General features: G+C 37.9%; 1 protein-coding gene across 1 annotated transcript in view; it reads right to left on the reverse strand.

Annotated features, from left to right (window-relative positions):
• LRP2 (LDL receptor related protein 2) overlaps positions 1-27,483 on the reverse strand; it is a gene marked incomplete at both ends in the record, with an annotated part of 121,204 nt that overhangs the window by 15,536 nt on the left and 78,185 nt on the right. The window contains 24 exons of the mRNA XM_084265135.1: positions 2,086-2,217; positions 2,838-2,969; positions 4,849-4,977; positions 5,933-6,055; positions 6,780-6,917; positions 8,299-8,415; positions 8,658-8,774; positions 9,346-9,465; positions 10,136-10,264; positions 10,807-11,052; positions 12,591-12,787; positions 13,695-13,872; positions 14,276-14,499; positions 15,716-15,886; positions 16,339-16,491; positions 17,787-18,303; positions 18,773-19,068; positions 19,479-19,680; positions 20,385-20,516; positions 21,352-21,471; positions 23,248-23,373; positions 24,372-24,614; positions 25,007-25,210; positions 26,506-26,795. Of these exons, the coding sequence (XP_084121261.1) occupies positions 2,086-2,217; positions 2,838-2,969; positions 4,849-4,977; positions 5,933-6,055; positions 6,780-6,917; positions 8,299-8,415; positions 8,658-8,774; positions 9,346-9,465; positions 10,136-10,264; positions 10,807-11,052; positions 12,591-12,787; positions 13,695-13,872; positions 14,276-14,499; positions 15,716-15,886; positions 16,339-16,491; positions 17,787-18,303; positions 18,773-19,068; positions 19,479-19,680; positions 20,385-20,516; positions 21,352-21,471; positions 23,248-23,373; positions 24,372-24,614; positions 25,007-25,210; positions 26,506-26,795 (4,436 nt within the window). The remainder of the gene's footprint in view (positions 1-2,085; positions 2,218-2,837; positions 2,970-4,848; positions 4,978-5,932; positions 6,056-6,779; positions 6,918-8,298; positions 8,416-8,657; positions 8,775-9,345; positions 9,466-10,135; positions 10,265-10,806; positions 11,053-12,590; positions 12,788-13,694; positions 13,873-14,275; positions 14,500-15,715; positions 15,887-16,338; positions 16,492-17,786; positions 18,304-18,772; positions 19,069-19,478; positions 19,681-20,384; positions 20,517-21,351; positions 21,472-23,247; positions 23,374-24,371; positions 24,615-25,006; positions 25,211-26,505; positions 26,796-27,483) is intronic.

Here is a 27,483-nt window from a genome sequence, read left to right on the forward strand (position 1 = left end):
CTCATTTTAGAAGAAACAGGTGAAAGTAACTTCTACTGAAAACTACTACACTTGGGTTTTCACAAGTTCTGTTTGAATAAGAAGCAGAAAGAACACATGGCCACTTCTAAAGCCTCAGAGTTGTTCAAACATCTTGGCTTTGCAAAAATCATTACAAATTCTGGAAATCCTTACCACTGAGGATAGTATTATCCTTTCTACCGCAGATTTTGTGCATTAGTAATCATTAACAGATAATTCCTTAAAAATTCTTAAACATGACAGCATTGGCGACCACGTCACATCTCAAAAACAGAATGCCACTATACACTACGCAGTTCAGCTCCTCATAGTATGAGAAACAATTTTGAAAGAACAAATAAATTGCCAGTATCTTGAGCCACGACCTGTCTGAGTTCTTCTACCTGAAAGTCTTTAAAATCTAATTTCTCCACATTCAGATGAGTGCTTTTTTACCCAGCTACAGGTTAATTTGGGGTTACAGCTTCAATACTCTAATAACTTGACTACAGGGAATATCAGTCCCACCTGGCTCATTTTGCTGGTGAGAAAATTCAATTGTTCAGCCCTTTTGCTAGGGACGAAGTCCAGTTGGGAGTCATGGATTCAAATCCTAGGCTTTCTTACAGAGAAGTTCTCCTACATTAATTAAATCTTCACAGAGGCAGTACGAAATTTCATTTACCAGTGTCTTTTCCAATTACTAGTCCTCAATTTCCTATGAAGTGTTCATTTGAACACAATTCCCTTCCATCCATGTCATGTCCAACCATGGGAGAATAAGGCAAGCAGCTCTGTTCTCTAATGAACATAGATATTCAGCATAGAAATTTACAGCATTTACGATATATATGCTATTACAGGAAAAAAGAGGACCTAGTATCCTATGTGTGTTCTGAAAATGCCTACTAATCAGGCCTGCAGCAGACACAGGCTAAGGAAGCCCTCATTTACAAGTGCGTTGAGCTTGCACTACAAATTGTTGCAGAGTTCTAGGCATACACAGTAGAACATTAGGCGCAGCAAATTTCATTATGTTATCAGCTACAATCGTTATCTTTCATCACTTAGCTTTAAAAACTTTGGATATCTAGATACTTCCTGAATAAAGCCTATGAAGAAGGGTTAAAAGAGCTAGATTTCTGACACAGGTACATAAAGAAGCAGCCAGGCAGAAACTCGAGTGCAAATGCCCTTTTGTATTCCCAGCCTTAACGCTCAACAGTAAAAGTTTGCTGAATTAGGCCCCTGGACTGGAAGCAGATAGCCCCGGCTTTCTTGTACCGTTTCTCATATTCAAAGTAATTTCTAGGCTTCAAAACCTCCAGCAGCACACAATTTTGCTCACAGTCATTCTGTTCTGATGATTTTACTATTTAACTAGGTACACCACATTTCTATTACATGCCTCTTAAGGCTGCTAAAGTGTAAGTACATTTCCAAGTACAATATTGTTTCTAACTTTTACATAATACTGCCACATTGTCTCTTTTTTCTGTTTTCTTCACATCTTCATTATTACAATTCTGTAACTATTAATTTTTTCATCAACTTTCTACCTATTCAATCACTGTCACATACTGTGGTCACTCCACTGAGGTATGATAAAAAGCTAATGATTGATATTAGACATTGGCCAAAGTCCTTCTGTTTGTGTGTATCAGTCCATGAACAATGAGCGCAAATCTGTCGTCCAACTGCCTTTGATGTCTACCAGTTTAATGTAGCTCTCTTCTGATGCATTTTTTTGTTGAAAAAACCTAAACTTCAGGAATGAGCAACATTGATTTCCTTTTGATGACAACCACAGGAAAACAGGTTTGATTCTGTTTGCAGAAAATTTCAAGAGAAGGAAGGCTGGCATCCAAATCAGGGTATTATTTTTAATGTTTACAAATGGAAGCAGAGAAAAGCACTCCTATTACTAGTTATGGAATGGGTGGAGTACACAGATAATATCAGGTTACAGAATAAAGTTTGGTTTCATAATCCCCTTCCTTAACCAGAGAGGATTATACTAATTAAACTGCTATAACCTACTTGCTCTTTACAGGTAGCAACCAATCTTGCTATCAGTTCACATACCATTAGCTGCACACTGCTTCCCTTGTTGGTCACCCACAGACCTGAAGCCATCCGCACAGAAACATTCATAGCTTCCTTTGGAATTCTTGCAGTCCTGGGTGCATGTTCCAAAGATCTCACACTCATTGATATCTAGACATAAGTAGAGAAGAGATACCTAAAGCTTTTTATCTTTCTTGCACTTGCTGGTCACCTTTAATTCATTAAGTGGTAGGTTTGTCCCTTCTCCTCATACTCCAAGAGATTGGTAACCTAGTAAGTGCTCTTTAACATCAGCATCTGCTATTTAACAGAATTCCTCATCACTCATTTACTGTTCAACATGTCTTAACTACAGACTGGTAATCGCTGTATTGCTCCTACTTCTCGGACTGTTTTTCAGAGAGACCTTTTTGATCATGTATTATTGTGTTAAATCACCAAGGAAAGACAAGATAAGACAAGAAAAGAAAAGAAAAAAAAAGAAAAAGAGAAGCAAATTTCTGTCCATCAGATTGCAAAGATACCATGAAACCTAAATATAGTCAAGCAAAATCATATACCTACACCCACCAAAAGCTTAGAACAAGTCTAATCTGTGGAACCAGTTCTTTGGTGAATGAGGCCCGCGTGTTAGAAAACATGACTCAGCAGAAGAACTTTTTAGGAAGCATCTGCTAAATGTATAAAAATTCTGTTACAATGTAAAAAATAGGTAGTCACATTGGAATGATGAAGTGACAGTGGGAAGATGTTTAGAAGATTTAAAATACCATCACAGGAGTTTCGGTTAGTTTCACTGGCCTTGTACCCTGGCCTACAGGAACAGATAAAGCCTCCTTCATTGAGGTTGGTGCAGTTATGTTCACAGATATTTTCTGCACAAGTTCGCTCTGTTCCAGGATCTGTGAGGGGAAAAAAAAAAAAAAAATTACAATTATAACCAAAAAATAAAGTGATAAGGGTGTGTCATAATTTTGATCCTTATTATCACTTAAAATAATTTTCAAGCAGACAATATTAGTTTTCTTTCTTTTTTTCCTTGAAACTCCATTAATGTGAACATCTGTTCTCTAAGACTTAAATAGCTAGAAGAGGGTGAGGTCAAGACAGCTGTCAAACAAGAATTCTAACCTCTGTAAGTAACTGAACAGGATCAAGATAAGAGCCATAATCAACCCAGCTCACCTTCTTTAAGGGAAATGATGTTCTACTTTACCACCAATTTACAGCAGCTGCACAAACTATTTAAGATACTTGATTCTAACTCTTACTCAGTCCCTTCTGATGAGCTAAACAAAATATGTTCTCAGTTGCTGTCATGCATAATACAGGCCCTATGTTATTTATATCTGGAAATCAAAGAGAAAATGACAGCTTCTTGCCATACCTAATCTAAAGGCTACTGAAGTCAATGCAGGTCATTGCACAGAATACACTGCCCTTTAAAACCTGCCTAGAATGCAAAAACCAAGTCAGGGATAATAGATACTCCATAACAGGTAATAAAAATTATAGTCTTCTCAATGTACATACAGGATTCTACTGATTCTGACTTACTCTAGGTGTACACAAAGTACTTCCAAACTCAAATTTGTTATATATAAGTAGAAAAGGTAAATAATATGTTTATTGACTGAGCAGGAGAAAAGTATGGCAAAGACATTACATTAAGCTGTTTATCTGCTTTACCAATATACAACCCATTGCTGATTAAATTCAGTATAAACAGCTCAATTTCATATATATATATATAAGCCTAAATTCAATTGCACATACACAAATATTGTATTTTCTCTCTAAACACAAGTATTTGATGTTCAGACGGCTACAAATATTATCTGATCTGCATTCACGTCTATCCCCAGACAGTAGAACACTGACTGCCAGGAGGGGTCTGTTTAGCACTGTTCCGTATCCTTTTTTATACTTCCATATTTTTATCAGCTTTAGGTTGTATTACCTAAAGACCGAAACAGAGAAACCAGCTTCTTCAAAATGTACTGCACTACATGCTCTCCAGTTACTGGTGTTTTGCAAGCATGTTGGATTGTAAATCACCAGTCCACCATTTGGCACAAATTAATTTCAAGCTATCAAAGCCTGACAAATTGAAATTGCAAGTACATGATCGTATTACCACTCTGCAGCTGTCTATATACTGATATAAAAAGTTAAGTGGTTTTGGTTTGGGGTTTTTTTCAGACTCCATGAGAATACCTTCCATTGCCTCAAAGTTCAAGGCAAAGCTTTTGCACCTAAATGAATGCTGCTATGCTGTAATGCGTGGTTAATAGATGTTGTGCAGAGGATCTGAGAGGCCCCAAGGACTGGCTGTCCTTATAGATTTCTGTGGTCATCTCTGTAAACACGAAAATACAAGCATCTTAGTATCCTTTTGTTTTTAACAGGGCTAGAGCAGCCTGTACCAGTGCAGAGGCTGCCCATGATAATTCTGTAGGGTGGCCTACTGCAATTTTGATTGAAATAGATGGATCTTTTTGCCAGTCATTTCAAAATGAGAACAAAACCAACATCAGACCTTTTGATGATGCACAAATACTCTAAGCCTAAAAATGACAGTTCAGAGTGCTGAATTTCATAGGGTTTTCCCCAAAAAAAGCAAAACAAAAGATACTGTTATGGCTAATTGGAGAATATAGCACAGGCTAATTAAAAATCAATTAGTATTCTATTCAAGAAGAAACATATGCTGTTATCAGTTTCAGAAACTTTTGTTTTGATAGCATTGTAAGTCTGTATTCTATTGGTATTACTACTTACTGCAGCCCATTTCATCAAAATGGTCTCCGCAGTCATCATAATTGTCACAGACATAATGTAGAGGAATGCAATTCCCATTACTGCACTTGAATTCTTCGGGTGTACAAGGTCTTGGGGTTGGTTCTCTACCTACAGACAAAAAGAGAAACACACCTCTGTCACTGTTTTAGCTCACAGTACTGCTCCACAGTGCTAAAGAGGAAGCTGCTGCAATCTGGTAAAACAATGATTAGGGTGGCTTTGGAAGTCTGTCCTTAAGCTGAAACTATACCCAAGCCTTCTAACTTCTAGTCACAACCCCATGAACTGAAAGAAGCCTCTCCATTTTATAATGACATTAGGTAAGTTCTTCTTAACAGTTAATTAAACAGCTAACAGTTTAATTAACAGCTGATTGAACTTTCTTTTTAATAGAGGAAATCTATTAATATCCTTTAATGATATACTTCATACATCTACTGCAGACTTCAAGAAATTATTTAATACTAATCTATTAACTTTAAGGATATGGTACAATAAAGCTAGCAAATAATATCATTAAGCAACCAAAATACTGTTAACATTAATAATAATATAAAAATCAACATAGTCAATGAGAACTACAGAAGGTATCTGTAGGCAAAAGCCTATTGAAAATTATCAGAGCTTCTGCAGGATTTGGGGCTAAATATCAACACTGTTACTCTGCATAACAGTGCAACAAACTGAGAAGTAGCAATTTCTCTATTTTAAAAGTCCCAACTATTCATGCCAGCCTTATTTTATGATACAGCCAAACCTTCTTCCTTATTTTAAGCAGAGTTCATAATAATTTGACTCAATTTAGCTGCTGCTCATAATAAAATGCAATATTATTCTGAAAACCATGATCTGCACTTTTCCAACAAACATCTATTGGTTTTTGCTACTTGCTCCGAGAGCTGCAAATATGCAGCACCAATAATCATTGTTCAAATTATTTCATACCGATCACTAGCTTTCGTATGTTATGTTTAATTTTGACATTTCTATAATCCTTTGGTATTATTAAACATTTAACACATCACAGTTGCAGAATTTGCTGCTCTATTGTCTGTAAACATACAGTGTTCTTCCTTCTCATCACTTCCATCTCCACAGTCATCCTCCTGGTTGCAGAGCTCATGGCTATATATACAGCGGTTGTTTTCACATCGGAAACGGAATGGAGAGTCACAAGCAATATCCACTAAAAGCACAACAGGTGAAGTCAGTCACACTTTGATACTCCATGTCATCGAGTCACAAGTTATCCCAATCACTTTTATGCACTTTTATGTAGTAACATTTATGTTTCCTGTATTTAAAAGGTGTGGAGGCATTTTGACCCAAAAGAATATTTTTTCCACATCTGGCAATTGGATGTTAGGCCATTAGGCTTTTTTTGTCAGAAGACAGTACATCATCTTTGGCCAAGGGCATATCCTATTACTACATGTAACACTAAGGTCTCTTGATTTATTTAAAAAGTAAATTGAAAAGCCAACATGCTAATTAAATGGCTATATAACACATAACTGACAAAAATTGTTTAAGTAGCACCTCCAATACCTCATTTTTAGAGCTAAACTCAGGGCTACTCAACCATATTTACAAAGATGTCCCAATTATACTGATAGCTTTAAAAGCTCAGCAACTGATACAGGTTATCTGAATTATACCTTTAATTGAAAACTCATGCTCTTGTTTTAGATAACCAACCTAAAAACATTTACAAAGGCAGTGAGAAACATGCTGTGGGAGGATGAAGTGAACTTGCATACAAAGCAAAACTCTCAGCACTCATCCTGAATTAAGTCTTTGAGAATCTCCAGTGAAAAGAAAATAGCCAAATTTTACTAATTGGTCTCTCTCTTACAATTAGATATCTCACTATGCACGTAGTTCATTTTAATATCTTTTTTTTCTCTTACAGCAAAGGTTAAGTTCTTCATCAGAGTCATCTCCACAGTCATTGTCACCATCACATTTCCAGTATGGCTGGATACAGACATGGTTTTTACATTCAAACAGCATAGGTGGACAGTATGTACCATTAGGATACCGTGTTGCTGAAGAAAAGAAAATTATTATGACTTGTTAATTTACAATGACAATTTTAAGTTTTCCTGAAAAATGTTCAGCCCAACTCTGTATTACTTTTTAATACCCTTCTCCCCGTAGTAGGGGATACAATAACAAGGCACTGCAAAGATCTACAGGAACAACAGACTGCAAGGACTGAGGACTTCTTGGTAGCTGTAACGTAATTACTTCAGGTTTGAATGAATAGTGAAACAACATAAATTACTCTCAGAATATTTTGAAAATAAGCTGTCATTAATTTAACAAATGCTACTTTAATTTGTTACTGACAAATTTAGTTCAGTAATAAAGGTGAATAATGTCATTGGCACAAAACGTAAATGACTGGAGAAGTAACCAAGATACCCAATTCCAAAAGGACTCACCTTGTCTTAGAAAAAAATTATATGGATTATCTAAAAGCTGTGAAAAAGATCCTGAACTGGAGCACAAAGAAACCAAAAATATGACTACCAACTACAGAAATAAACTATACCCTCACCCTTTCAATAGCTTTCCCTACATTTTTTCCTCCCTTTAAGAACAGCCACATGTTGTCTAACTCAGGTTAGTCAACCATGTCTAACCTGGCATCGCTGTTGCGATGTATGTTCCAGGATGTTATCCCATCAGAATAATAAAGGTCCTACTGTGCGGATGCCCTCTCTTACTTTAAGCACAGTTGTTAAGTACACAGGAGGTTGTAAAGAACTGCTCTGATACCAATATGAAGAGAAAGGAATTCTCCTCAGTACTGAAGCCTAAAAACACTTGAGTATCACCTAAAAAGTCAAGGCCAAACAGCACAGGGAGAGCAGAGAAATGATATTTCCATTCCAACTGGGGACAAAACTTTCTAGGTAAACAACTAGAGTTCCATATAAGCTATATGGTACAGAGCTTTTCTCACAGTAGATCAATATATGGAAGGAGACAGAAACAGAAGAGTATTTTTATGTTCCTTGGCTTCACCAGTACTTTACGAAACTGTACACATCTCTGAGTATTATAAAAACCAATCCCACTACAGAACCTTGTTAGAACACAGTACAATTTAAACAGTACAAATTAAACAGATCTTGCAGTGTCCATGGAATAGTGAAAAAAATTATTTCAATCATGTGTATCCTCTACTGGACCTTGTAAACACATTATTTTACTAATTTAAAATCAATGTAAGAGATGTCAACCCATTATTATATAAAAAAGCTGATTCAAAATATTGTACTTTACAGAATTTTTACTGACATCACTGACTGTTGCAGAATTCTGTACCTCTAAAGATTCATCTCACTTAAACCCAGAAAAAAGTTCAAGTCTTTCTGGAAGTGAGCTCAATAAACATCAATTGCAAAGGTTGAAACTCACGACAAGTTGCTTCATCAGAGAAATCAAGGCAATCTGCATTTCCATCACATCTGAAGCGCTCTGCAACACAGTGTCCACTGTCACACTGGAAATAACCTGGGTGGCAGGTCCTCAGCTCTGAAAAGATTTAGAATCCAGATAAAATGTTTATTTTTTAGGAACAACATCCTAAAAAAGACTGCCAAAACCCAGACCATTAAAACTGTGGTATCTTCTACTTTTGGTGGAATGACTAAATTGATCTGGTCAACATTACTCCATTAAAAATGCTTCCCATAAATCACCACTTTGTTGAATAATTTATCACTTTAGAAACGAAAGCATGAACATGTAAGCAGCAGCATCCAGACAATACACACCACAGTCACGTTCATCTGAATTGTCTTCACAGTCATCATCGTGGTCGCAGATCCAGCGGGAGGGGATGCAGCGCAAATTGTCACAGCGGTATTCACTTTCCGTGCATTCACGAGGACCTTCATTTAAAATGAATGTACACATATGAGAATTTCCCCAGATGTAGATTTAAATACCCACATCTGTCGCACTTAACCAGACAAAAATATGAACAGATAACGTGGTATAATTCTTAAAACTAGATGATGTTAAAACAGTACTCTTTAATAACGTTAAACATTCTATAGCTCTTGACACAGAAAAAAAGAAATTCATTGTTACTTTGTTTCAACACAGAGAACACAGGAATAATTTTTATTTCAAATCAGAAGGATTTGTTTAAGGAACTACGTATGTATTTGTTTAAGTAACTATGTAATACCACATTTGCACACAGGGCAAATGTTTTCACTTCTTAGTGGAAAACAGGAATTTGCATTAGTTGTGATAATTGCATCTGTCAGTGGCTTTAGGTATCCAAAGTGCTTTCTTGTGACATCACTGTGGTATTTCAATAAAGAGAAGACAGACTATAGAGTAAAACAATGGAATACCTGGAGCAGAGATCCATCTGCCCCATCCTCATAAGAAACAGAAGGACAGTTAAGTCAAAAGCCTGACTATATCACAACAGCCAAAAAAAGAACTCACTGCAGTTGTGCTCATCAGAGTTATCTCCGCAGTCATTATCTCCATCACACTTCCAGCGCAGTGGGATACATCGATGATTGCCACAACGGAAATCTCCAAGAGGACTGCAAGTCATCTCCTCTGCAGTATACACAGTTTGCCAATGAAACAGCACACATTAGCACAGTATTTGGATAAGATGGAATGTACAGAAGATAATGGAAGTAGATAGAGATGTCTGTGCCACAAACTGGGTCAAGTAATAGAGAAGTGATTAAGAAACAGCTAAAATAGCTATATAGAACTGAGATGGAAACACAAAGAGATAAACTTAGTACTGTCAAAGAAGGGCAGCTCGACCCTAACCTCATGGTGCTCAAGTCCTTTCTAGCATTGATAGAGCAATCCAATGTCCTGTAAGCATTCTGTGTGAGGTTTCAACACAAATGCAAGGGTCTGGGAAAACATCATTGTATCTCTCATACTGATGGCTTGACCAGCATAGGAGGCAAGTTAAGTAAACGTAGAAAACACTGACAGTTTTAATTGTCTAGAGCAGTTCAGCTCAAATGAAAGTGCTTCCTGGTTCATTTGATGACATATTGGGCAAAATAATAAAATCCTGATCTTCAGAGCTCAGAAGCACGTAAGCTGCACAGTAAATTGCTGCACATAGAGTTTTTCCTGAAGACTAATAGCTACCAGGGTGATGAACTGATATCAAACAAATTATGCCTAGGTACATTATTACTGAAGAAAATCAAGGTGTTTGTAAATTGGAGTACATTGAAATAATATTCTACAAACATACCACAGCCTTGTTCATCACTGTTATCTCTGCAGTCATCATTCCCATTGCACACTGCCCACATTGGTATGCAACGGTAGTTGGTTCTACAGCTGAACTGTGTGTGATTGTCACACCGATAGGCCGGGCCCACTGAAAGAGAGTTGTGGAAGTTAGTTCTGTTACTTAACCATTAACTGCTGTTGTACCTTTCAAAAATTGGCTATAATTTACAGTCAATTACTTCTACTAAAAAGAGCCATCTCCTAACTTCAGTGTTGCAAAAGATAAAGGGTTAAATGTATCTGTTCAAACCACATTTGAACAGTTTGTGAACTGACATTCACTGCTTCCGTGCAGTTAGCGGATCCGCATTTATCTTTTTAACAAAGCGTTGTTAGGGGCCAAGCAAAAGGATGCTCCTAGCATCAAGCAAGTCAGAGTGAGACCCTGACAGTTGTTGATAATCTGGCCAGTAGAAATAAGCTTTCTGCCCTTCAAGAAGAAGGAAGCCATAAATTATCATATAGTGTTTTCTAACACTATCATATAGTGTTTTCTAACACTCTTTACTACATGACTGCAATTAGCTTGGAGAGAACACTCCTTTTCAACCTTGGGAAAAGTAAGTAATGCAGTTTTCCCCACTTTTGGTGCACAGTAATGTAGGCAGCTTATTACAGTTGTGCACTTACTGCATTCGTGGAATGGCTCATCAGAGTTATCACCACAATCATCATCCACATCACACTTCCAGGACTGCGGGATGCAGCGGCCATTGTCACATTTAAATTGGCCTGGGGGACAGGTTCTGCTGGCACAATGAGTACTATCTTCATCTGAGTTGTCACCACAGTCATCCTCTCTATCGCATTGCCAGGCTTCTGGGATACATCGTTTATTGGCACACTGCCACTGATGAGTTTCACACTGGTGATTAGCTGAAAGAGTACAAATAGGTTTTTAGGATACTGAAAGTTACAGGCATGGTCTGTTGCTGTTGTGTCAATGGAGCAGTTATGTCTACATCAGAAGTTGAACAGAAAGCCAGTAAAAATTTGAAACATCACATTTACTTTTGCAGTTAAGGTACAGTTTTCTAATGGCACATTTCCCAAAGGCATGTTCAGGCAAGCTCACTAAAGCTGTACATTTTTCTAGGAGAGAGAAAGATACTATCTTCTCCTAAAGCAGAGGGGGCCAAACCCAGCATTCAAAGATGACCAAAGCAGGGGCCGTCAGTCACTTTGCAGAGGAGGTAAAGTGACATTGTGGCTCTGGCCATGCTACCAACTGAGATGCACAAAGCCTGATAAGCCTGTTCCTCTGAATGAACATGTCAGAAAAGACCATGCTAATAACACCTCTGTAACTCATAAATGTACAGCCTCTGTTTCCAAGGGGCAAAGCACTGAAAACTGATGGCAGTGATGCTCTGAAGGTCTATGAAAATAGGAGTCAACACTAACGTCTGCTTCCAGACTTTGAATGCCTCACTGCATACCATCCTACTACTTTTTCACATATACTGCCAAACTGTTAAAGAGGAAACAGTATATTATAATTTCCATACATTTTCTAGACTAAAGGATTCTATTCCTATGCACCAGCTAAGCAGACAGAATTATACAGACCTTAACTGACTTTTATTGTACCCAGTGTGTTACAACTGGTGACACATTATGCAACTGCCACATTTACTTATTTAATATTCCCCTATGCCACATTTAAGTGCTGAGGTATTTGAAATTCAGGTAAAATTGACATTTCATTTAATTCTGTCATTGTAAGAAACACTTTGCTAATGGAAGACAATGAAACTATCAATTATACTACCACAGTGCTGTCTCCCCCCACACCTCCCCTTTATATTACTAAGCTTGCAACTGCGAGAACTACATTATTTACCAAAAGAGAACTAAGGACATGTTTTTTTAAAATTAGACAGAAGTATTTTGAATAAGAAAGGTTTTTAAGGAATAACATCATTCCATGAGCACAATTAGGCTACAATCCTAAAATACTGCCATCACAAACAGCTCTCCGAAACAGATCTTTCCACATGCACTGGATTTTGTGTGATGCAGACGGTGAAATAATTTTGTCCCATCACACAAAGCTCTAATACAGGGAAAATTAGCATATCTGGTAGACTGACCTGGGCATTAGAAAGTCTTAGATTCCTCATACTACCATGGCTTTACTCTGGACAAAACAAAGTGAGTATTTCTTCTAGCACTTTATACCTCAGGTTGTAATTTACACTGCTGCAAATCTGTCTCAGAAGTGTAGAAAAAGTTTGTTTTGACATGGTACATTTTTGTTCTTCTTTACTCTGCCTCTGCACTGAGGTAAATTACTCTAGCATGTGCAAGTCTACAAAAGACTGCATCTGTCTACCTCACCTTTTCTCTGCAAAAAAGGGATAATGACTCTCAGTTTACATGCAAATCACTTAAACATATTAGTTGTAACATACCACACAGTACAGGATCTTCATCTGATCTGTCATGGCAGTCTGGCTGCGTATTGCACAAGAAATGGGGACTTGTGCAGTTTCCATCATTACACTGGAACTGCCCAACAGGACAGTATCGGTGTGGGCAGGTAGGGGGCTCGTCAGAGCCATCTCGACAGTCCCTCTGTCCATCGCACTTCCACCAGATAGGAATACACCTACAAAGAGAAAACAGTGTTTTCTTTGTTGAGGGTACGTCTCTGCAGATACACAGCCACCCTTCTACAGCACAAAAGACAGTCTTGTTTCAGTTTTATTTCTTGAAACATCCAAGACATATTGAATGTCACATCTGCTGTTTCATATGTCAAATGCTAACAAAATATGCCAGAATCCTGTCACCAGAAACAGATCATATTGGGGACCCTTTAGAAGGAAGTTCACAGCAAATTAATAAAGATTTAATTTTTAATGCTTATTTTTGGTAACCACCACTTGTGCTTTTTAAAGTCAATCTTCAAATAGATTTTTAATGAGGTTATATTTTAATAATTCACTTGAACTTTAGCACTTTAGAATTTCTCCAAGGGACTGCTACTATAACACTGCATGAAAAGGCTGCCCGATAGGCATGCCTGCCATGCAAGCTCCAGAGTGACACAAGATCAGCACAGCAGCTCTTAAATCACTGTTCCTCCACTGCTGTTGTTTCAGGAAAGGGTCAAAACATGTCCCCATGTCAGCTAAATGGCTTCTTGGGCCACTGGCAAACAGCATATATGTGGCAGAAACAGATACATTGTAAGAGATGTACAAAAAATATGAGTAGGTTCCAGGTTTGTGACTTCAACTGGAAACGGTTTCTGTTTCTAACCACCCAAACTTTGCTACATTAGCAATTTCATACACAGAAAGAAAAGGAGAAAAAAATACTATCTAAACAATAAGTCTAGAAGTATTTTTCCAAAATGGAAGTATCTCTAGTCCTGGCTTTGTCTTTGCAAGCACATGACAAACTCACAGTGAGAACAGAAGGAATCCTTCACTTCATGCCCTTTTAAAGGGACTAAACTGCAAAACAGATCCTAAAAAAAGACATTGAAAACAAGTGAGCAGTGGGCTTACCTCTCAGTGTCTGCACAGAGAAACTGGGTGCTAGAGCACGTTGGAAGGCAGTGAACTGTATTGCCAAACTGTACTATCATGAAGTTATCTGGACATTCGCAGGAATAACCCTGACCACCAGCTTTTATTAGACAAAGATGAGAACATCCACCATTGTTGGTGCCACAAGGATTATTAACTGTTAAAACAGAAGGCAAATATTACCATACTTTGCAAATCCCTGGACACAAAGATCTCAACACATTACTCTAACAACTGTACTGAAAGCTTAAATGTAGCAAGTTCAAAACCAAAACCAAGGTAAGTAGGCACTTAGTGAGAGAAATATGCATTATTTCACATTCCATATCGTTCATATATAGGGAATGGATGCTATTAAGCTATGATGTTTTAATGACTAATTTAAAATTACACATTTCCAGCTTTTGCTATTCAAAGAGAAGGCAATTTATAAATGTAACATGGAGGCCTATATTTACTCTGTACATTTTATTCCCCTCAGCAAAGGCTTAATGCACTTTACAATTAGTCTCCAGATAACAGCTGACCCTCGAAATGCAAGTCTAATGCTGTTTTCTCACCAAACGGCTGTCTGTATGGATGGTAAACATGGATGTCAAATGGCCTGTGTGTGGTGTTCACAAGAACAGTCCTGTCTGATCCGTCATATTTATTTCCCTTTTCAACAGTTCTTGTGTTCCAGTCAGTCCAATATATCGTGTCTTCAAAAATTGTTATTGCAAACGGATGAGGTAAAGTCCCATCATACACGGTGTGACGATGATGTCCATCCAGGTCAGAGTACCTACACAAAGGAAAATGTGCAAAACTTCCACATAAATGCTAAAACATTTATTTTCTTGTGGTACTTCATCATTGGTGACCATGAGTGGAATCTTAGTTGCTTTAGTCCCTAATGATAAAGCAATGAACTAATTTTAAGGCATGCAGGAAGGTAAAGCGGGTTATATTAGGTAAATAAATGGAATAGAGGAACATCCACTGAAATGTAAAGGCTTCCCACAGAAGCATATCACCTAGTCCAGGAAAATTTTACATGTTTACTGCCTTTTACAGCAAGTTAATTTTGTCACATGGGAGACTAGTTTGCCTGGATCATTCAGTGTGCTAATACTGGAACACTTAAGAAAATAATAGGCATATACATCTAAAGTTTACATGCCTTTATGATTCAGAGCCTTCTCTGATGAGATATCTTAAATACGGATTTTTTTAAATTCTTAATATCACCTTGCTATAGGGGGAAATTATGAAACACAAGAGAGGAAAAGAGACAGAGAAACATAGAAATAATTAATACACATTTTAAAACAAGACATTTTTAACACTTCAGCATAGAAATGACTGCCAGAAGAACAAATGCAGAAATGAAGTAAATGTACACGTAAATATGAATATAACTACAAAGGATTATTTTTAATTTTTAATTTTCATTTCAATCCCTTCACAAGAACCAAAATGCTAGTTATCCATATTTACTGATGTTTAAGTGGAAATTTTCTAACATTAATAGCAATTAATAGAACTTTCTTGATTAACAAAAACCCCATATGGTAATGGGAAATGCTATGCTGTACCTGTAGATAAAGATTCAGACATCTTCTAATGATTTGTACACTACTTTATTAGCACATAACTGGTTTAGTTACAGGTCAGCTCTTAACGATAGGCAGAAACAAGAGAATCGGAAAAACTAGTCATTTTATACTCAGTTTTTGCTTTGGTTCAGATTGCACACCTAGAGCAGCTGCACATTCAAGTACAGACTGTGAATCTTTACACTGTAATTACTGGACCCTATCCAGTGGGACCTGGAAGGAAATACAGGAATTAGGCTACTGTGTCATCTAGTAACTTATACCACCTGCTACTCCAGACTCTAGTTTCCTATGGACTCTGTGGGGAGAAATAGGTATGATGCTTACAACATCCATAAATGCTACTATTGCAATCTGACATGAGCAATTATTCAGCTGGTTTATTCTTTTCTGTGTACGTACTCAATGTAATTTAGATGGGCATCTGCCCAGTAAAGCTTGTCGTTGGTGTAATCTATGGTGAGTCCATTGGGCCACTCTAACTTTGTAGAGATAATCACCATCTTCTCCTTGCCATCCATGCCTGCTCGTCCAATATAAGCTCGATCTGCCCAGTCTGTCCAGTAAATCTGTCTGTTCAAAGAAATACTTATAGTTAGGTCTGTAGTAAAAATATACTGAAGTAAATAGTAGAAGCCACACCTCAAATAGGGTATTTCCTGCAACACAGCCAAAGCAGATTGAGGAAGGTAAGAAAAAAATTAACATACTTGTTAATTTAACTGTGTGATCACAATTGTTTAAAGAATGCAACTGACAACCCCACTATCTATCAAACCATACACACTATCAACCTTTTTAGCCTTACAATCAAAACTTCCTTGTCCATATGGAACCATATTCCACTTTCAATGACATCTGACAGCCCTGCATCAATAACTATGAAAGGCAAGCTCCTATTTTTCCTATGCTGCAATGAAGATCTAATGCCACATAAATCTAAGTGCAGGAAGCCAAAATTATTTCAGATTTTCAGACAGTGCAAGACTATTTGCAAAAGAAAGGAAAAGCAATCAGCATCATACCCATATTTTGGATGAACAACAATTGCTCTGGGGTACTGAAAGCAGAAAGTGTTGTTGGCATCCACACACCGATCCACCAATTTTTTCCGGAATCTTCCATCAAGTTCAGAAACATAGAGACAATCTTTGTAGGCATCCACCCAGTACAATTTTCTGAAATGTTAATTTGTTTAGTCAGAATTACTTTTTGTTTAGTTTGCTTCACAGCATCTTAAATTTGACCGTTATTTCTCTCCTAGAAGCAATATATTCACTGTAATGGAAGACACGTACTGTACTGACATCTCTGTTACACCATGCTCCAGACTGCCCTCTTCACTCCTGTGGTCACTGCATTCAGAGCCATTGGTGCCAAATTCAAACTTGCAGTTGCCCAGTTGAGTAATAATATGCCATTTGCCTACAAATTCCTAACCCCACTTTTCTTCCTTTCCTCTACTACAATAGCCAGAATCACCATTTGTTTTTTCCTTCCTCACCTCTCCATGACTCAAAGAAACTGTGACTGCTGGCAACATTTATTATCATTAGGTTTAGAAACAAAGTAATTTAAATCAAACAAACAAACAATTATATTGACTATTAATATCAATACTCTCATGTAAGTTTCAAATGTGACTTTTTGAACCATTCTCATTATTTTGCAGAGTCTGATCCACAATATTTAAACTTTTCATACTGGTAGTACTGCATTCAGAAAGCAAAACCTCATGAAACGCAGCCAAGAGCAGTGTCAAGCGGGCACCGTACAAGGACAGAGTTTCTGTGGGAGTAAATCAAACTACTTTTTGACACAGCAGGCAATTAAAATTTACCATAATGCAAAATTCTTTCAAATTATCTCACCCTTATACTAACCCCTTTACAGCAAATGATGTGGATCATGTTGTTTAAGTGTCAAAGATACAGTTTTCAAGAGCAAAAGAAACATGTTCTTCACACTGGTACAGGAGCTACATTTCATTAATGTTTATTATTACTTACTACATTGGAATCTGGTCACCTGTTGTAACATACTGTTAATGCATAGAATGAAGCCTGCATCTCAACCCCAACAATGGCTAGCAAAGGAACAAAAAGCCTAAGCTCAGAATCCCTAGCCCATAGCCACACATAACATCCCACGCCTGCCTCCTCGCTTAGTCTTTTCATTGATGATTTCCTAACAAGTTTTACTCAAGATTCATACACACTATTATTGATAACAGTGCAACTCTGATATAACCTCAGTATACTAGATATGAGAGCAGATAAGAAAAGTGTTATGTTCAACGTATTAGATGCTGATAAACAATTCCAGAACACTTGTCTAAGACTGTATTCACAATCCAAAACTATTTCAGCACTCACTGGGGATTTCATATGAAGTGGAAGAAAAACTCTACGATAAACTCTCTCACATATCACTTCCTCAGTAGCTCAGAAAGACAGAAAACGTATTTTCTTACCTGCCAACCCAGTCAACAGCGATACCTTCCCCGTTGGGCACATCGTCACTTATCACTGTCTCCTTATTTGTTCCATTTAGGAACATTCGTTCAATGACCTTCCTCCCCACATCAATCCAGTACAACCTCTTTTCCACCCTGTCAAAGTCCAGTGCCACCACATTTCTCAGTCCTTGCAAAATGAGAGAGTAAGACTGGCCATCTGCTGTGAGATTTCTCAGATAGTAACGATTGCTAAAAATAAGGTATGGGGAGATATTACTATTTTGCCGGCAACTTTTTCCATCAGGCTCCCGGATATAGCCTGGGGCACACTTACAGATGTAGGAGCCAGCTGTGTTCTCACAAATCTGGCTACATACTGATGGAGTTTCATTGCACTCATCAATATCATCACAAGTCCGTTTATCAGACATAAGTTTGTATCCAGGATGACAAGAACAGTAGAAACTTGTCTGTGTGTCTGTGCAGTCATGATCACATCCACTGATGGAAGGGTCACTGCATTCATTTATACCTGGGGAAGGAAAGGAGTTCTAGTCAAGGAACTGGCTAGCAGAGAAAACAGTGCAGTCACTTTCCAATGTACTCTCTCTGTGTCCCCTGAATATGAAGCTGAGCCACGGTAAAAAAGGAGGCAAGGACAGCAACCTAGTCTAAAATAAAAATATTCAAGCACCTTTGAGATCTTTCACCAAACAGAGTGCAAAATATACAGTGATGAATGGGGTATTTTGGAAATGTAAGGCCAATGTGTAACAATGTACAAACTATATTTACCAATTATGTAATTCGCTAATTTTCACAGTTTGTTAAAACAAGTATGATTTATAGCAAAAAAAAAAAATTATACAATTTTTTATTATCCTTCCAAGACACACAACTATGGAATAGATATGATTGTAATTAAGCAATTGTCTGAAGAGTTCATTTTTTTAAAGCTGCTTATGCATTATAAATTAGAGTACAAGTAAATCTACACATACCACATCCTTTTTCATCACTGTTATCTAAGCAATCATCCAACCGATTGCAGACTTTAACCATTTCGATGCAGTTTCCATTGTCACATTTAAAATGATGGGGAGAGCAGGTGGCTTCTGGTGTTGTACAGAGATGTTCCAGCTCATCAGATTCATCACCACAGTCATTATCCCCATCGCAGATGTAGGCCTTGGAAATGCAGCGCCCATTCTGACAAGTAAACTGGTGCTGTTGACATGGTTCATAGATGCATCCCCTTTCATCACTGCTGTCACCACAGTCATTGCGCCTGTCACATCTGAAGAAGAATTAACACTTTATTTCTAGACAACAAACACTATCTCAAGGGCAGATAGATAGATACACTCTCCCGATTTCCAAGACTTTCAGAAATCAAGGCTTTATTATATAGCATCTGATCCTGTGAGTCCTACCTGCATTCCCCATATGCATTACAAGCTGAACAGAAGAGTTTACTAGGCATAATAAAAAAGATTAAACGCTAATGGTGAATACTGGAAATATTAACAGAAAGCTCCAAAGCATTTTCAAGTTAAAACCAACACTTGAATGCAAAGTAGAGAAATAGTTTTAGTAAAATATGCAGATCTACTAAACAACAACACAGTGGGGAAAAAGAGGTTGAATCAGGCCCTTCACTCTAATTAAACTTTGAGCATTTCTGCAATAGCTCAGGTAGTTACCAACCTGTATGTGGTTCGGATGCACAAGCCATTGCTACAAGCAAACTCGTTTTCTGTGCAAGGTCTTCGTGTGCAGTTCTGGTGCTCATCAAGTGCATCTCCACAGTCAGCATCACCGTCACAGACCCATGCCCGAGGAATGCACCTCCTGAGAGGGGGTCGATTGTTGGCGCACGTGAACTCTGCTGCCGTGCAGTTGCGGTTTGCTGAGAGAAAAGGATGTTCACTGACACACCAAATTACACTCTGTGTATGTAATCCCCTCCCTTACTGAACACACATAGAGCCTGGATATGTGCCCTTAATCCGCAATAGAGCCACTCTTTGCTGCACATGCAGAGATAAGATACCACTGCACCCTCTTATAGGTGCAACTCATAATCATTCCCACTAATTTTCAGTGAGCATTGCTTCTTGTGGCTGCTAACTGGGAGCCAAAGGCCTTTGAGGCTCCTTAGGCAACACTAGGCAACAACATTTGCAAAACTCTGGATCTTGCTGGATTCTCAACATAAGATTTTAATGTACCTGGCCAGATTTTCCAGGAGCTGAACAGGTATTGGGCCAAGGCCCAAGATCCCCTACGTGGGGGAGGACATGCTGTGCTCCAAGGAACAAACAGAGGGAGTGCCATTGTGGTTAAAAAGGGCAAGATCTCTAAGTGTATCAACAATTCAAAGAACAGTAATCACAAATTCAGTTTTTTTTTTTTTTTCTAAACCAGTAAAATATTCAATTTAAATTCAAAATAATGATAATGAAGGTACAGGAAGTGTACCTCATGTTTAATGTGCACCTTTATGGACAGAAAAATTGGCAGGAGTGTGGGGTTTGGAGGTTGGTTGGTTGGTTACTAAAAAATGTTTGCAGGACAAAGAATGCACATTATTTATTTGCATTAAGCACCTACCACAATTATGCCTTTGATCCTCATCACTCATATCCCCACAGTCATTATCACCATCACAGATCCATGTTGCTGGGATACATCTGCCATCATCACATCTGAACTGGTCGCTTGAACAAGTCCGCGCTTGGGGCACTTAAAAATGAACACAATCACTCTGCTTGCTTGTTAAATCAACCTGCACTGCTATGAAAATCTGCTGAGGAGGGTATTTTAGGGAGAATCTTATGACAGTAAAATGTAAACCAGAAACTTAAGTGTAAGACAGTTAAGGTATAAGCTGTGAGACATTTTCTTAAGCTAAAGGTGCAACTCTGGAAACATGCAAAGTGAGTTACCAGCTTTAAGTCATAGAAGAATCTGTTTTGCCTTGTGTTATGCCAATTTTTACAGCGAGAATGATGACTGTCATAATATCAATTCTCAGTGACTTCAGTTAGCCCCTCCTCTTCCTTTCTGGAGATTGTAACTTTTTATCTTCTTCCTCCCTCTGCTACTTATTACCATCAGTTTGTATTGTACATACAGGATTTGCTTATTCTAATTCTATGATACCCTACCTCATACTGGGTCAGAAATACTCCCCTGCATCACACGTTTATTTTTCCCCAAAAGCAGTATTGCACACATTCTCTCTTCACAGAACAATATCTGCTTTTACACCCAAACAATATCAACATACTTGTCACCTTTCATCACTTGATTCACCATCAAAGTCTTATAGAGACAGGTATATCAGGAGTAAGCATATTAAAAGCAATCAATTGTGGCAATTAAAAGCCTATGTATTCCATAGACACCTTTAAGTATTTAAGACTTTAATTACTCAGTGACTCAGATTATTTAGAATAAATGAATTAACTTCAGAAGAGACTTATTTTCCACCTAGTCTGGATTCAAGCTGCTGCCTACAAGAGAAGCTACTGATCTCCCATAACCCGTTGGGTTTATCTTCTGAGTGTAAACTTACCACAAGAGGCAGGTTCATCAGAGCCATCAGCACAGTCTATTCCTTGATCACAGTACCAATGAGCAGGAATACAACGTCCCGATGTACAACGAAACTCAGTATTTGTGCAAGTCAGTGAGACTGGAAGAGAAAACCTATGTATAACTTCTTTCTGTTACCTTTCCAACTTGTTTTAAGTTGCTTTTGAGTCCATGTTATGCAAAAATATTACAGACCCCAAAAAAGAAAGAGAAAAATGATGCTAGGAAGGATGTCTTTTCATAGCCTATCTCCAAAGAGTTCTTTGTACAAACTAGCTTGATCTTTGTATGCAAAAAATGACCTGAATTCTCTCCTTAGGTATACGTACCAGCCAGTAAGTAGACAGAAAATTGCCCTGGAATGTAGATTGTCTGCAGCAACTGTAAATATGTTAGTCATAGAATCCTAGAATCATAGAATGGCATGGGTTGGAAGGGGCCCCAAGGATCATAGAGCTCCAACCCCCCTGCCACAGGCAGGGCCACCAACCTCAGGCTTGGATCTACACAAGGTTGCTTACACTTGAGATTTGTGCACAAGAAAAATACCACAGTCCAATATACTAATTTCTCCAGTGCACAAACCAGGCAGTAGCAGACCCCATGCTTTACAAGGAATCAAACCGTGCAGTAGGGAAGTAATACCACATGATAGATAATGCTTTCCTTGTTCTCCCACGCATTTTTCTTCACTTGCAAGTAGGAATCTTTTCTTAATGGCAGTGAAGAACAAACTGTGTCACTGCACAGCTCCAGCAAACCCTGCTGCAAATATTTCTTCTGCTCTTTGGGTGAGCCTCTTCATCCTGGCATGTATAGTGGGTTTGAATTTCTTCAAGTTACTGATACTTTCCTGTATCCTCTGATTGTTTCAAGACACCAAAATAGACCCAGTCTGGCCTTTTGACTTGCTCTTCTGTGCGCCTTTAGTAATGGAAATCAAAGGCCATTAACACATTGCTCAATTATTTCTTGGGGCTACTTTCATCTCCTGTTCTCCTTTTCTCTCCCTTTTTCTTGCCCTTCACCACTTCTTAATTTAAGTAATTCAGCAGTGCTGCTAAGAGGTAAAGACTAGAAGGGACAAAGTACACCTGTCAGGAGCAGCACAGGACTCGATATGTCTGTATATACAGGCACATACTTTGACACGTAGGAGTCCGTAGATAAAAGCGGCCACATTCTGGCTAGGAAAACTGAACTCATGTTCTAGAAAAATTGTGGCATAGACAATTGAAGACAGGTACCTTTATGAAAACTAGTGAAAGCAAAAATAATCTGTTCAGGCAATACTAAAAATAAATTACTATCTGAAAATATCCGTTACCAAAACATTTTGTATGGGAATAGTGGTACCTAACTACTGCCCAATACAAATGTCTGTACTAGCAAAGATAAGCTGGTTTGTAGTTAAGGCTGACCAAAACCTAAACACTTTTATACACTAACTGGAAGCTACAATGAAAAATAAATCGTATGCTAAGGTATACATAGCTCCATGAAAGAGCTAAAAGAAATTACTTTTGAGACTGTACAGAAGCCAAAATATTCTAATGTTAAAGTTGGAAAAAGCCAACTTGCTGCAACACTTCAGTGCCGATTACCTTGTAAAACCATAAAGGATACTGGACAGAATAAGCAAAGGGAAAGATCCCTCAAATGCTGTATAAAGTGCTGACAAAAATGACAATATTTTGTGTAAGATAAAAGTATGACTTACATAATTGAGAGCTAATAGTACAATGCACATACCTTATAACTCTTCAGTATTACAAGAGTAGATGTTTTGAGAGTAGTTTGAATTATGTCACAGGTAGAAAGCAGTGGAATACATTACTGAAGTACAAGGAAAGCAATGGAGGCCCTATTAACTTACCACAGTGAGTAGGGCTCTCATCACTCATATCTCCACAGTCGTTATCACCATCACACAAATATGTTCGAGGAATGCAAATATTTGTGCTTTGACATTTTGTAAAACCAGACTGGCAAGTGCGCTCGGCTGTAAGGAGAGAGAGAAAACAAAAGCAAAAGTTGTTTAGAGGTTTTAAAATACCATTAAGCTGTATCCCACTGAAAGACACGTTATATTGTTACAGGGTCCCATGTCATTCACTTGCTAAGAGTGTACTCATACTGCTTGTGCTATGTGGAAACAATTAAGACAATTGGTTTTATTGAGAAAAATCCTGACAAAAATACAATGAAGGAAACCCGTAACAGTACTTCGGGTAAGAGAATGTACTCACACTGTGATGCCTTCGTTTGCAACCAGCTAGTACTGTATGAATCATCAGACCAACTACAAATGACTACTAGAGGAGGAATTTCAAATATTGATATTACACTGAGAATCACAAAATTGTCACAAATAGTGTTTAAAAAAATAAAAAGAGTGGGTAAACAAAAAAGTAAAAAACCTCTAAACACATTTTCATCAATTTCTCTAACTCCAGTTATAAATTTTCCACTAAAGAATATAATTTTACTGCAATGACACGATTAGTTTAACTGCAGTAGTTGTTGAACTAATCACAGTTTACATCTCCAGAAAAACACATATAACCGGTAACTTTTTAGAGCATATATAATTTTAAACAAAATAATTATAAACTGTGTCCTTTAAGGGTCACAATACACACTGTCAAATCCAGGTTAATCATGCAAAAATATAAACCCTGCATCCACCTGAAATAATCTTTTTGGAGCCACTGGGACTGGCTCACAAGAGCTAAGATCAAGCACTGCATGAGTGCTTGTTACATCAAGCCAGGCTATTTAAAGCAGTAGTTATTATGTATTATATTAGGGTAGCCCAGAATATCCTTTAGCAATCCTATTTGCTTCAAAGAATACAAAATAGAATCTGTAAAGTAAATAAAGTAATCATTTATCTCTGTGCTGGTTTTGTCAGAATTCTTCACAGGCAAACACATTTGTCTCTACTTTGGTGTAAAGAGTCAGACTCTGATTAGCACCAGGCAATTAGGCCAAACTTACGGCAATTTCTCTCATCTGATGTGCCATTATCGTAGCAGTTGTTTACTCCATTGCACACGTACTGAAGAGATATACACCTTCCATTATTGCAAGTGAATTCTGTGTGGGAGTCACAAGCACGGAATAAGCAGCCAACCTCATCACTGTTATCTCCACAGTCATTGTAGTGATCGCAGCGGTAATGGTAGGGTATGCATCGCCCATTACCACAGGTAAAAGCTGTTGGCTGACAAGTATGGAAAGCTGCAGGAAATTTAAAAAAAAAAATTAAAAATAAGAAGCATTTACATAGATAAAGTGTAATCTAAGTTCTCTAACAAAGTAACAAGTAAAATGACAATGTTTTTACCTGCCAGGGCAAACACAGCTGCAAAACGGACTGCATGAAAAGTAAAATATGCATTTGAATTAACCAAAGTAGAAATTTGTTACACGTGATAAATGCTCAATATTTTAGCACTTTTGAATTCTAGAGCAAATCACCTGCCATTCAGACCTTAAATCTGTGAGCATGCAGGAGATCGTTTCCAAACTATGGCCACAAGATGGATGGTCATAAAGCCCTAACACTTAGACGACACAGTACAGGCAAGATAGGGAACACATTTTCTGATGCAGTTATTTTAAATGCTTACCACACACACTTTCCAATTCATCACTGCCATCACCACAATCATTGTCATTGTCACATTTCCATCGCTCCGAGATACACTGCCCATTGAGGCATGTGAAGAAACCAGTATCACACCTGGTACCATTATCCACAATGCAGTGCTTGTTATTATTGGCTAAATACCAACGACCTTCAGAGGGGCACTGACATTCTGCACCAGATGGACCTAAATGTATATTTAACAGTTTAAAAAAAAAAGACAGACACAAAAAAAAATAAATTTAACATTGATGCTTTAGGTAAGGTTCTATGAAACCATTCACAGTGGTAACACTGGAAAAGACAATGAAATTTTCACAACTGCTGTAAGACCCATTTAATTAGATAAAAGAGTGGTCACTTAGCCAGATTTTTATCTCAGTTAAGGATCTGAAAAGCCACCAAAATCCACAAGAGTTACTTTGGAGTTCCCTAGAGGAATTGAGATGAGAACTTGGTGTATCTTAATAGTTTCTTGTTGTACAAATAGGTTTTGGATCGAAGCGAGAAGACATTTGATGCTTTCAGATATCAGAGCTCAAATATGAGGCTCTATCCCTTGAAATTAAATTTTCAAAACTCCTTGCACTAGACTAACTGCTTGTCTCAAAATCAATGAGAAGTTTGAGTTGTTTTCAGGCAAGACAGATTTTTAAATGCATTTCAGATGCTAAAAGTTAAATCAGACAGTGAACGAGTTTTTCAAAGTCAAGGTTTATACCTTGCAAAAATGCACCACGCAGGAATTGGCCATGTAACAGGGTGTGCTGCTGGTCTGGTTTCCTGGCCATATAGACTAGTGACCTGCTGGAGCACTTCAACTCTCTCTTTACACATGCACAAGGAGAGATACCAGCTGGGATACACATCACTTGGGTCATATGTCACCCCAATATGCAGCTGAACATACAGAGTACACTTTCTCAAGTCCATGATTAAAATGGACGCCTGCCCCTTAGTGTAGATAGAAATCAATTTGTGCTATCATCTTAATAATTGTCCAACCTTTAAAAAGAGGCAGTTCTGAAAGTCAAACATTAGGGAAAGCCATCATAATGTCGTATGATAAATAGTGACAATAAGGATTTTTTAAGTATGTGGTAGGACATGTCTGTTCAGTATGCAGGAGATCAGTATGTATTTCTAAGGTAAGCATCTGCTGCAGAGCTCACTTCATGACTTATCCCAGAGGGAAAAAAGAAAAAAGTTATAACCATAGAAAATAATGTTTTGCCTTAAATTAGCAAAACCCATGATTTTTATTGGTGAGGATTCTCAGACACAACCCTCAAGAATGTTGGCAAAATGCCACAACCGTGAACGGCAATCATTTTGATTTCATTTATAATTAAGTAAGTATTGAACATTTAGGAACACTATGAAATATTTCAGCTGTCCCCATCTGACTAAAATTGTTAAATAATCATATATAATAATACAGGCAACACTAATGGCTTACAGTCATCAAGCACAACAGCTTACCTGGTGCACAGATGTGACTGCAGCCACCATTGAACTGGCTGCAAGGGTTGGTACACTGCTGCTGCTTGCTTTTTGCCCAGACATGAATGTCCATTGGCCTTTGTGGAAGATTCATAATCATTACGATCTGATCTGAACCGTCATACTTATTCGCTCGGTAAATGCTTCGTGTGTTCCAGTCTGTCCAATATATGTGCTGGTCAAACAATGTCATTGCAAACGGATGCAGAGCAGTGCTAACAATGACCTCACGGTTTGTACCAGTGAGTGTGCAACGCTCGATCTTCTGCCTAAAATAACAAAGAAATTATTGCATCTTAAAAGAAAGAAACCTTTTAACTTCTGCTTAAAGCCATGCCCTAATTAGTCTGGCAACTAGTATCCACCATTTCAGTAATGTGCCCCAATATGTAGACTGGTTTTCTAAGAAAAAAATTCTCATATTTTCCAATCTGTATCTTTAACAGTGATGCAGAGTAGCAGCTCTGTCATACTGGAAGCAATCAGGGATTCTTCCCCTGTTACGTGCAGCAACTGTGAAGATAAGGGAAGGGAATAGCACACAACTGGCACATACTGTTCTATCTACTTGAGATGTATCGCAAGAGTTGCACGTGTACCCAAATGTATCACAATACTTACAAGGCAACAGGAGTGTCTAGAACAAAAGAATATAAAGTATTTTATACAAAGAGGAATAGCACCTTTGGGAGACTAGCATAAACAAGGGGAGAATAAGCAAGAGTGGAAGTGGAGGAGAACACACAGCTCACTTTTGCGCTCCTTTGGTGCATTCAGAGCTAAGGATCACTGTCATTTTTTAGTGTCTGGTCTTCATACTCAATGAAGAGGTAAAGGCCCTCCCAATGAAAGTCAGAATAAAGATGACTTCATGTTGTTTAAGCCTGTGGTCCCCTACCTCCAATAATCAAATTTTAAAGAGAAAAGAGGATGTCTCATTTGACATCCTGTGTTTCC

This window comes from Gallinula chloropus (genome assembly GCF_964237585.1).
Source record: "Gallinula chloropus genome assembly, chromosome: 5".
Classification (NCBI taxonomy): domain Eukaryota; kingdom Metazoa; phylum Chordata; class Aves; order Gruiformes; family Rallidae; genus Gallinula; species Gallinula chloropus.